The sequence below is a fragment of the Porites lutea genome, chromosome 11 (assembly GCF_958299795.1).
Source record: "Porites lutea chromosome 11, jaPorLute2.1, whole genome shotgun sequence".
In the NCBI taxonomy this organism is placed as follows: Eukaryota; Metazoa; Cnidaria; class Anthozoa; order Scleractinia; family Poritidae; genus Porites; species Porites lutea.
Window position 1 is genome coordinate 22,127,594 of NC_133211.1, and position 11,690 is coordinate 22,139,283.

At 38.9% G+C, this 11,690-nt stretch overlaps 2 protein-coding genes across 2 annotated transcripts; one reads left to right on the plus strand and one right to left on the minus strand.

The window, feature by feature from the left end:
• The first annotated feature begins 291 nt into the window (after positions 1 to 291).
• On the plus strand, positions 292 to 6,741 carry LOC140951842 (uncharacterized). The gene is made up of 4 exons (XM_073401199.1): positions 292 to 547; positions 2,000 to 2,191; positions 3,426 to 3,666; positions 6,411 to 6,741. Exons 1-4 carry the CDS (start codon positions 389 to 391, stop codon positions 6,617 to 6,619), a joined length of 801 nt encoding a protein of 266 aa, XP_073257300.1. The 5' UTR covers positions 292 to 388; the 3' UTR covers positions 6,620 to 6,741.
• Positions 6,742 to 7,193: 452 nt separating this feature from the next.
• Positions 7,194 to 8,968, minus strand: LOC140951841 (melanopsin-like). Its single transcript, XM_073401198.1, has one exon. It carries the CDS (start codon positions 8,421 to 8,423, stop codon positions 7,329 to 7,331), a length of 1,095 nt encoding a protein of 364 aa, XP_073257299.1. The 5' UTR covers positions 8,424 to 8,968; the 3' UTR covers positions 7,194 to 7,328.
• Positions 8,969 to 11,690: the final 2,722 nt, after the last annotated feature.

Consider the following 11,690-nt stretch of genomic DNA (forward strand, 5'->3'; position numbering starts at 1 on the left):
AAGTGTCTCGTGATCTTGTGATTATCTGACGGCACTGATGTGAACGATAATTTTGGCAACAGGGTAGGAGCAGAATCCGTGCAAAAGCCGTATCACTCAAAACTAAAGACGCATTTAATGAGTCGCTTTAGTCTTCATTATCTCTATTTGGATAACATTTAAGAATGAAAAATACTGCAGAGCACTCTGATAACTGATCCAGGCCTACCCACTGAGTGATCTCTGACGTCGTGATATGGCATTTCACAAAAGAGAAATAGTAAACCCCTTTGTCGTCGACGTTTTTTAAAATAGCTTATGAGGTAATTGTGTAACAAGCTAGGAAAACATAAAAGACCTTCGCGATCGAAAATGTTTTAATCAAAACTTCATCTCCAAGCCTTCAGACATGGCACAATGTGCCGGTGCTAACGCAGCGGCGGTCAGTGTCGTTGCAAATGACTCTACTGATGAAGATACAATCGTTGATAACATGAAGTACACAATATGTGGAATTATTGCTTCTCCTCACTTCGACCGGAAAGCTATTCTGCAAAGATCACTTAAGGTAAAGCTTCCAGATAGTCCCTCCAAAAAACGAGAAAAATCTCAGTGAGAATTGGAGCTGTAAAAATGGATGAATCATATCCTATTCTGATCCAATGCCAAATGCACGTATTTCAATTTCCCAATAGTAAACTAAGGTGACCTTTCAATCTCTCCTTTTCGTCTGTTATGTTTATTAGTCTTTCAGTGTTAAAAATCAACTTCTGAATTTGTTGGTATTTTTAGCCTCAGACGTTCTCTATACGTTTTGCATCTTGTTTGAGTTTACCCTGGCCTGGGCCTTCACTCGCGCCTCGAGCAGTCGTCTAGCTAAAACTATTCTGAGCTCGACCAGTGAGCAAATCTATAAAATAAGGCCTTCACTAAGTCGAGGTGGACTTATCAGAGGATGAGTCATATCCAATATCTGATGGGTCCTCTGGCTGGTCACACAACCTTCTGTTCAAAAATATTATTTCGTCAAAAGATATTTCGTACTGAAATTTTTACTTAATGAACCCTTGTTCCTAGCTCCCTAAAATATTTATTGTGTCCTCATTTTCCCCGTGTCTTCTCGCCATTCTTTTTATTAGCACAGTTATTATGAGTATGCAGTTCCGTCCTACTGTCAAGAATCTCTAATACGTTGTTATCATGGTTAAAATATAGATTTAGCCAGGGCTGAAAGCGAAGCTCTCGTTAATATTCTTATAATTTACTCAAACAAAAAATAGAATCGTGTAACGCTAGAAGGCGACGGTAAAGAGAAAGGCAAAAAAATCAAAAGGTCTAATTAGCGAAAAACACCAATTCAGTTTTTTTGTACATTTCTTCGCCGTTGTTGTTGCAATGTGAAACTTGCTAGTTACACGTTTTATGGAGAAAATGTCGTTGTGCTCACTAAAAATTTCGTTGCTTGTGTTGCTGTTCTCGTTTAAGTGTAGTTTTCTCTGTCTTTCTCTTCTCTATGTTCCAAAATTGGCAGAATTGTGGACTTGACAATTAATCTAGCTTAATACTTCATACAACCCACACGGATTTAGAAACAATTTCCGCTTTCAAATTGTCTCTGCTTCATTAAACGCGGCTGGCCATACAATTTTCCCCAAAAGAATCTCGAGTTGCATTTGGGTTGCCACACCGTTGAGTGAGTTATTTTACTTTGATGGTATGCCTGTGGTGCGGACGGACGGGCGGGCCGTCGGAAAAACGGTCACGTGATTACAAGTCACTACCAATATTTCTGGAAATATTTCTTGGATGCAGAGCACCGCTATTTTTATTAGTGTGTGAAAATCAACCCTGATAATTATGTTTGTACAGGTTACAGTTTTAATGGCAGTTTACGAGTGTGTTCAAATTATTTCTCATATTACATTATTTCTCAAGTAACACAGATATTCTCATGATTCTTGATCATAAGTTGAGATCTAGAGGTTTTATTCTTCGCTGACACAGACTGTTTTCCTTACAGCTATCAGAGGCGTATGTCCTCTTGTGGCAGAACAGCTCAACAGGTGATGTCAATGGACGCCAGGGATCAAAGAATAAAATAGGCGGGTCCGTATGTGCTGTTCTCCTGGATTTAATCGCCATGGGAAAAATAAAGATAGAGTTTGAAGAGAAGAAATTTCTATTCGTAAAATATACTGACATCTGGGTTAAGGTTAGCTGGATAGAGTATATACTCTTGTCTTTTTTTTTTGTCTTTCTTTTTCTTGAAATGCCATTTCTGTTGCATTCACTCAGTTTGCCTTTTTGGATCCCTAAGATCCGATTTTAAGAGCAAGTTTTATAGAGCCTGATCTCGGCTTATGAATTCAGTGTAGAATTTCATATGAAGAGCCAATACAAAATAATAGGAAAAACTGTTTGAATGCAAAGGTCCACGCAATGCGTAAATATAACTGACTGGTTCCTCTTGCCGGATCTCTAATCAAAGAGATGCTGTAGCTAGACGTCACTTAAAGTGTGAAATAAAACAAAACTGAAATGCAGGGATGGCACTACGGCAAAGGGCTGATTTATTACAGGTCAAAATTTTGCCTAACAAAATTAGCCTTCCTCAGGGCCAGAACTATACCGAGAGAAAATATCTCGGTATAGTTCTGGCCCTGAGGAAGGCTAATTTTGTTGGTCGTTAAAAGATATTTTCTCTCGGTATAGTTCTGGACCTGAGGAAGGCCAATTTTGTTAGCCGAAATATTGGCCCATAATAAATCAGCCCTTTGCCTTAGTGCTAACCCTGCATTTCAGTTTTGTTTTATTTCACAACAATTATACAACACTCTCTTCAATACAACAATTCTTTATTTATAATTTATTTATTTATATTACTTTATTCAAATTGAATATACTAATAAAATTCTTACCAGTATATCTTCGAAGATAAATAGCTGAAATGCAAATTATTTATTTATTCATATATTAAACTATAAAAAAATGAAAACGTAGATAATATATAACTTCAATAATTTAAATAAAATTTGATAAGATAAACTGCAAAAGGTGCAGCAGATATATTATCAAATTTAACATCAAAATTGGCCAATTTGAATTTGCTTAACTCTGGGATTATTCTAATATTTAATTGTTAGGAAGGGAATTCCATTTCAGTTTACTTCCATTGATAAGACTGAGAGAATAACGTCCATAGCTTGTGTTGTTCACTTTGGGTACCGTAAAGGTTTCGATTTACAGAACCACGATTTTCGAGTTTCGATTTCCGATAACCACGGGTTTTGTCCATCGGTTAGGAGCTACTGTTGTAAGATAAACTTAATTTCAGTTTCATGTTCTAGATTTTAAAGTTCTCTTGTTCACTTAAGCTTAAAAGATCTTTAAAATTGTCAGCGTTATATGATCTAAGTGATGGACAAAACTATTGTTTAAAAACGTAGGTTATTGACGCAGCACCTACCGGAACATTCCTCGACAGAGCACTGTTTGCTAAAATTGCAGCAAAGCATAAAGAGGGCTACAAACGAAAGCTGGTGGACTGGATCCGAGATTGCATCACTACTTGGAATTGTGAGAATAACGTAGCTTCCGTTTGCCTTGACAGCCTAGTGCATGATGGAATTCTGGGAAAGGAGCGAAAACTGGCCGGAATGTACACAGATTATCCATTGAAAAATGCAGGTAACGAAAGGGAACCTGAATTTTACATGCCTTGAGAACGCCCTGTGTGAGTTAATATTAGGAACAAAAAGATGTAGTCGTGGCTGAGACACCACTACTTCTCTATGAAGGGCTGGAGAGAAACCACTGCTGGCGACCGTTTGTTTCTTTGATCGAGCTGCCCTCCAGCGCCTTGGACGAATACAGCTATTTCGAGAAAGGTTTTCGGAAAAAAGGGGAACCCGAAAATCGAGAAAGGTAATATGGGATATGATCAATACACTGTTCCCGACACTGTAGCTGTCGAACCTACTTTTGCTGTTTCCTTTAGCACTAGCAAACATACGTCCATGGCCTCTCGGGCCATTCTTTCAAATTTCCTCGAAGAACTTGAGTGAACACAAAACCACCCACCATACCTTTCGGGATCGTCGCGTGCACTTTTTGCGACAACCTTTCTCGAAATAGCTGTGTATTAAACAAGTCAAGCCTCTCGTGCATTTGCTTACGCTTATGACTGTTAACTCAGCGCAAGCCTGCCGTGAATTTGCGTTATTTTGCTTGTTTACGTTCTCCATAAAACGCAAAATTACGCATTTTTACCTCGTAGTCGAGCAAAAACGACAAAGAAATGTACAAAAAGGGTGATGCATGTGGAAAGTTTTTGTTTTGCTTATTAGAGAAGGACCTTCCTCGCCAAAGAGTAGAATAACTTCAAGACCGCTCAAGCTATGACCACCTGACTTAGCGACTAAAATTTATTTTGGAACATTTTAAAGTCGTCGTGGCGTGTACGTCAACATTGACGTTACCATGGCAACCGAGTTTTGACAGACATGTTTTTCAAAATTTGCATTTTTTCTAAAAAATAGGTTTTATTTCTATTTTTAATTATTGCACTATTCTATAACAATTAATTTAGCATTTTTTTAAAAAATCCAAGTTATTATATTTGTTAACGAAATCCAGGCTTTTTGTTTAGTGGCTAGTTTGAGAAAAAACATGAGTTTAATATGCCGAGTTTAATTTTTAGCCATGTTCATATCTCTCGGAATTTCATATTTCATATTCCCACGGTTCTTTTTACACTCAGATCAAGTTTCCCATTAAGAATACCTTGATTTAATACGGGTTTTAAGTAAAATGGGATACATTCAACTAATTCAATATGGCGGATTCAAGATGGCAAATCTTTGCAGTTCTTTATTTAGTAATAAATGACATCATCATCACATCCCTGCTATTGTTAAAGATTATCTTTGTGTTAGCAAACTTCTTGAATTTATCAAAAACCGTAGGATTTAAGTCAGTTTTCGCTTTATATCTTGTTTGAGAGAAATTTGGATTCTGCCAATCAATTCAGCAATACGATGTCATAATGACGTCAGATTACGTCATTATGTCAATCAAGTCATGCCCAGAAGTTGGTAATGATGAGAAAATAATTCTGTGTGGTTTTGGTGGCCGTAGCGTGAGCGTTTTTGAAGTTATAGAGGGGGCATCTCAGAGCTTTCCCTCCGGTCGGTTGCCTTCGCGTAGTTGGATCTTAAATTGCCTGATATGTTTCCTGCGAAACAAGAGAAGGTGTAGTCATTTGACGTCTTGAGGAAGGCGTCAAGTGGACGCGCATGCTCGATGGAAAAGTAAACGGTCGCTCACAGCGGCTTCTAGATCTCCCCTCATAGCGTAGCGTCCAGCCCTGGAGAAACCACTGCTTGCAGGTTAGGATATCACCTGTGAAACTTGGGAGGGGTAAAATAAAGAAGGAATCGAAGAAATAAGGAAAATCTAGATTATGGTAATAACAAAATATAATAAGAAGTGGTATGGACTGACAAGCGTTGGAAAGAGCTAAAATGAGGGCTGTGCCAATTGAAATTAACTGGCTGTTGTTCTTACGCGTGCTCACGTGAATCCGAATGACCAATGGCGAAGTAGAATTCAACAATAAGGTGAAATTTGATTGGAATTCTACAAGTCATTGGTCGGGAGTGTAGGAGTTACGTGCCCACCCTATTAGACATCATTTCGTTCTACTGTACTACCCACCCATAATTCATGTGACTACTCGCAAATTTGAAGATTGATCTCCCAGGTTCGCGCGCTCGCTGTGTTTAATTTTGCGGTTTGCCAATTTTTATGTATTCGGGCGAAAAACCATTTCTTGCGCTTGGTGCAGATTGGCGTTCTAGAGTCTTGTGCAAATAATTAAGAGTCAAAATACAGGCAAAAGGATGTTCGAGAATAAGATAGTGTTGAAGTAATTCAGCTGTCATTAATCTTACTCGACCTGCTCGTGTCGATTGCTCTAATCGAAGTTATTCTGATTCTTGCTAATAAGCGAGATAAATGACTTTTGTTGCCATCACGAGCGATCTTTGTCAAACAATAGGATTTTGACCGTGGAGTTAATTCTTGCCGTAGTTTTTATCAGTCATTTTCAATGTCGACATGACACGAGTGCGTGAAAAAATACTTTTTTTTAATAACAACTCGTTCGACTGGACAAGTTGTGTCCATTCGACAGCCGAGACAGAGGTCGGTCGACTGGAGAAATACATTTCCCTCATTACGTTTCCGTAAGTTGCCACACAAGCCTCGGAGACCCAAGAGCGGTCAGGCGGGTCGGGAGAAATGGCGGGTTTCAGGGCTCCATTGATATCCTTATCATCGCCTTGTTATCACCTTGAACATAAATCTCTACCTTCACTGTAACTCCCAGCCGTTCTTCACGCTATAAAACACTTTTCTTGTATTTTTTTCAGCACCCAAGAGAGAGTTATCGCGAGAGATAAGAAAAATTGCACTTGAGGGAGCCAAGCCAGATTCTTACATGAGAACGCTGCTAACAGTTCTTAGAGTTGTGGATAATTATTATTCGTTTGATGATCCTTTCCTTGAGCGATACTTCAAGAAGGAAGAATATAAAGAGGCTAAAGCTAAGATTAAACAACTTGTCATGTATAATGCTTAAACAATAGCAGCTTCTCTTTAAACAGCTCAGTGCAGTTAATTATCTCCCCATGCATGTAAGGGAATCCATCACCCCATGGAAGGGAATTCCACGCCGTGGATATCCGGATTCCAGGCACTGTATTCCAGTCTTTTTTAGTGTAACTTGGATTCTGGATTCCAATCCTTAATGGGATTCCGGATTCCTTGAGCTGTAGTCCAGATTCCAAAACCCGGAATTCCGGATTCCACAAAGGCAAAATTTACCAGATTCCGGATTTCACAAGCAAAAATTTCCCGGATTCCGGAGACCGGATTGCCTTACATGGGGTGAAAATTAAAAATAAAAAAGTCGATGGTATTTCTCCGATCAAAGCTTTTTACCGCTGACAGTGCAAGAGTGACGAATGCGGAGGGCGGCGAAATGTGCCAAGAACAAGTAGATGGGACGAGAAAATCTCCCCGAAACCAGATCGAACAAAGAGCAAAACAACAGTTTGAGATGGTTTTAATTTGATCAAAACTGAGATCATCTATAAGGAATAATAAAATGAACTTTAAATTAAGGCTCTCAGAGTTATTACAGTACGCAAAATGGGTCTGAGTGTTTACAATACATGCAACTAGCAACTAGGAACAAAACCTGAAGCCTTGAATCCCAGGCTTCTCTCTCAATTCATAATTTCTTAAAATGCTTTCACAACTGCAGTTAATATTTTCATGTTAACACGCTATTGTTCCTGTGAGAAGGCAGTTCTCCTTTGTAAGGGCAGCTCTCCACTATCATTCCCAGACGCATCTTTGTTATACAATTTCTTAAACGCGTTTCTAAACTGCGGGTTAAACAACCCATAGATTAAAGGATTACAAAAACTACTAGAAAACATCATGTAATACACGACAATATAAACCCAACGTGGCGCTGAATACTCTATTATCTCACAAATACCTACAATGCAAACTGGTGTCCAGCAGGAAACGTACACAAAAACAACGGCAACAAAAACCTTGATAACTTTCGTTTCTTTTTTGATTGACGGCGCATTGTTCTTCAGTCGTCTGTGACTTTCTTCCTGTAAGTGGTTTTGAATCTGACGAGAGCTTCTTTTCACAAACCGAAAAGTCGCAAAGTAACAGCAAATAATAACCATCATTGGTATAACAATCGAAACTGACAGTAAAAAGGAGATATAGGAAATATCTGGGATACTCCATCCCATTGTGCAATCGGTGAATTTGTCGCTGAACTCTATAGTTCCCCAGCCATATAGAGGGGGGCTACATACAACAACAGGCAATACCCACGAAACAATGATTATTTTAAGGGTTGCTTTACGATCCGAGAAATACTTCATGAATACGTTTCTTCGGACAATGCTGAAATAGCGGTTTAACGCGATTCCCGCCATCGTTTGAAGCGAGGCTACACCAAACACCAGCTCGGAGAACCCAACAATCTTACAAGCCACGTGACTTAATAGCCAGCGACCACTGCTCATGCTCATAATCCAAAATGGCAGATGCAGTGTTGCCATGGAGATGTCGGTCCATGCGAGGTTCTCGACCAGCATGTTGGTGACTGTTTTAAGGCGTGGAGTTTTGTGAATGGCGATCACAACTGTTACATTCCCAGCAATACAAGCGAGACATATCAAAACTGCGATAGTTACTTCGATTCCAACTTGCAGTGGCGTTCTTCCAAGAGGATCTTTGTCACTAAAACTACTATTTCGAGAATCAGGTTCAAAGTTCGATTCCATTCTGAATGACAGAAAAGAAGAAAAGAGAGATGTCAAAATGGTAAAGATAATTCTCATGAAATGCATATGATAATGAAATATATATGAATTATATAAACACCAATGAAATACTAGGCGAGCTTTCGCGCGAAAACTTGATATCTTCACATGTGAAAATAACACCGTTGCTATGGCTTCATAATAAATCGCGCCTTTCACACTAAAAAACTATTAAAGTGAAATGGTTTGGTTGTTCATTGGTGTTTATATAATAAATAGAACACTACATGGCCGCTTGGAGATACGAAATTTATCTTCTAGTGTTGAAAAAAATTTCACAAGTGAGCGCTGCGAACGAGTGAAATATTTTTCAACACTCGAAGAGAAATTTTGTATCTCCAAGCGGCCGTGTAATATCCTCTGTTTCATATATTGGAACCGCAGAATGAAGTAATAAATGCAAAGAATATCATGGTAGTTAACTAGTTACGAAAAGAAAGCCCGAAAAAATTCGGTGCATTTTCGGCCATAAATTTGTTATTGGCACGTAGAAATATCCACCATTACTAACTTTTTTAAACCATCGGAAACTGGTCGTCTCTTGCTGAAGGCACCTATTTTTCACTACGATCTTTCCCTTCTTTAACTGTTTGATTGAACTTTACGCGTTTTCGGATCAAATGCTTGTTTCAGACTTTGCTGTTATCAAATAAAATTATATTGAAACAAGTTGGTATGTAAACATCTTTTCTTTGATGGTTTCGGCCTTAACATTTCTTGCTAGTAGATTGCAAGCCTCAAATTAGAGACTGTGCAATAATTACCTGGAGGGGGAGGGGTTGGAAAATTAGGGGGGCTTAGGAGAAAATGACAACAAGAGAGAGGGGGGGTTGGATGTAAAATTTAATACATACAGGGGGAACATTACTTTTTCATTCCTTTTTGCAAACTGGAAAAGTAGTGGAAGAGTTATTAAAGTTCAAATATAAATACTAACATTGGAATAAAACTGACAAATTTGTCACTCTAAGGAGTTCTGATCTACGAACTGTTGTTTTCCTATCTGTCATGCAGTAGGAGAGGAATGCCTCTGTCATATATGTTAAAACAGTGCTAGTTTATTGCACTAGGATTTAATAAAACAGGAAACTTTAATTAAAAGTTGCAAAAGTAGCACTACAATATTATTCAATGAAAAAGAAAGATGCCAATGTTAGCACACATGGCATCATAATTTAGCAGAATGAAAAACCCAACTGTTGAAATTTTAATAGCAATACAAATTTAATCATTTAAAGACACGGTATGATTAAATTAAGCTTCAAAAAAATGCTCAATCAGACAGAAAGTCCTGAATAGTAAACTAGGTATGAGGGAATCAGTGGGAGGAGACTTTTTTCAGGGGGGCTAGCCTTAATATTATCATTATGTGAGAGGGGGTTGAAATTAATTTTTGCTTAATGAGAGGGGGGATATGACTTAGTTTTGGGGCATATTTCACCCATTTCCCACCCCCCCCCCCCCTAACTCCAGGTAAATATTGCACAGTCCCTTAAAGCTGTGAAAACATGTGGGTTAATTTTGCAGAAAAGAATTGTTTTCCTATCCAACTCAAGGCAAACGACAACTGCTTCGTTTCCCAGGGGGTACCCTGGATTTCAAGTGACGGGGATTATCGAATGGGGGTGAAAATCAAAACCCCCAGAAAAGCCCTGGGGCTTCCAACACAACCCATTCCTGGACAATAAATTAACCCCCCAAGAATCCCATGCACGCATGCCGAATTTCCGAGCCTCAACAACCTTGGTTGGTTTTTATTCGCAGAGCTCTGAGCCCGGGATCTGCGGGCACTGCAACGAATTTCAGATTGCTATAAATCAGGTCAACCAAAAAAAGCACTTGCCAAATTTTCTTACCCTGAAAAAGCCCGGAATCAAAAATTTCAAACCCCAAAATATCCTTTGATAATCCCCGCAACTTGAAATCCGGAATACCTACCCCCGACCCCGGCTTCTACTGTGTGCAAATCAGATAAGCAGGGATGAGCAGTGCATTCTGGACCCCAGGAGCTCTTCTCTATTGCGCATAACTACGGACGAGCGCAGCCATAAGATCCAAAGGATCTGGTGACGAGATAACAATTAATTTATACATTGTTCTAGCTGCGAATCTTGTTTTGCCTGGAGAGCTACAAGACCTTAGTGAATTTCAGAGGAAAAATGGCATTGTTTAGTCTTGCACAAGTAAATTTGTCGAACTAGGAAAATATTTTCAACACTGAACGAAATTTATTCTCCAGTCAATCAGAGTTCGTTTATACGAATTAGGCATAACTTATTCTTTAGGAGTAATTTTACGAGTAAGACTATATTATTTTCAGGAATAATTATGAGATTATTCGATCTAACCCCGCCGCTTACTCTGTCAAAAGTAAAAAGTTAAAAACCAAGGGACCGCATGTAAGTTTAGAAAGAGTTTTCTTCGTAAATTTACGTACTTCACAAAGTCATAATTCCCCCTGGGAAAATTCACGTTTTTGTGCTGTGACGTCAAAGAAACGAGATAAATGAAGACATCCGAAACACTCGAAGCACGGTCAAGCTGTTTGCAAAGGCAGTAAATTCATTGCTCAGTTTTGAGCCAGGAGGAAGTCAAACTAACACCTGATAAACGTCGGCCCAAGCCCAGGGGTCAAACCCTTGACCTTCCTTATCCAGCGCTCTATCGACTGCGGAGCCGGTTAGCTATACCGTGGCGGTCTTAACAGATTTCCTTCGACACAAACGCATTCTTTTGATTTTCATCTAGCTCTAAACTTTCGTCACGTCACAGTGTCTGCTAAACAAAGATTCCGCAAACAAGAAAAAAGAACAAGAATCAAATTTAGCTAAATTTCGCGCGGCACTTTTTATGAAAGAACTTGAAACGAGTTTTAAGAATTTAGATGATAAGTTTTGACTGAGTCTAAAAAGGATTATTTGATTGAACCGGAAAAGATACGCATTACCTACCTTCTACCGCCAGTACAGCAAGTCTAGAGCAATAGTGATAATAGTCGACTGCGTTAGAGTGTTAAAAACGCGGATATTACAAGGCGTGACAAGGGTTCGATATTAATATGTCGTTTTCTAAAAACTGTTGAAAAGTTTCTGCGTTTGAAAAAAGGGATCAGTGGAGACCTATCACAGTTGTCCATTAAAAAACAATCAATTTATAAATTCGTTAATTCTCCCTAGACGAAGGGCCACATTCCAAGTTCTATATCGAAAAGAAGGGAATCTCCAAATCAGTTAATGGCTATACAAAGCAGAACTGGGAGTGACGAACTGTTTCTTTGGATCAGATAGCCTCTAA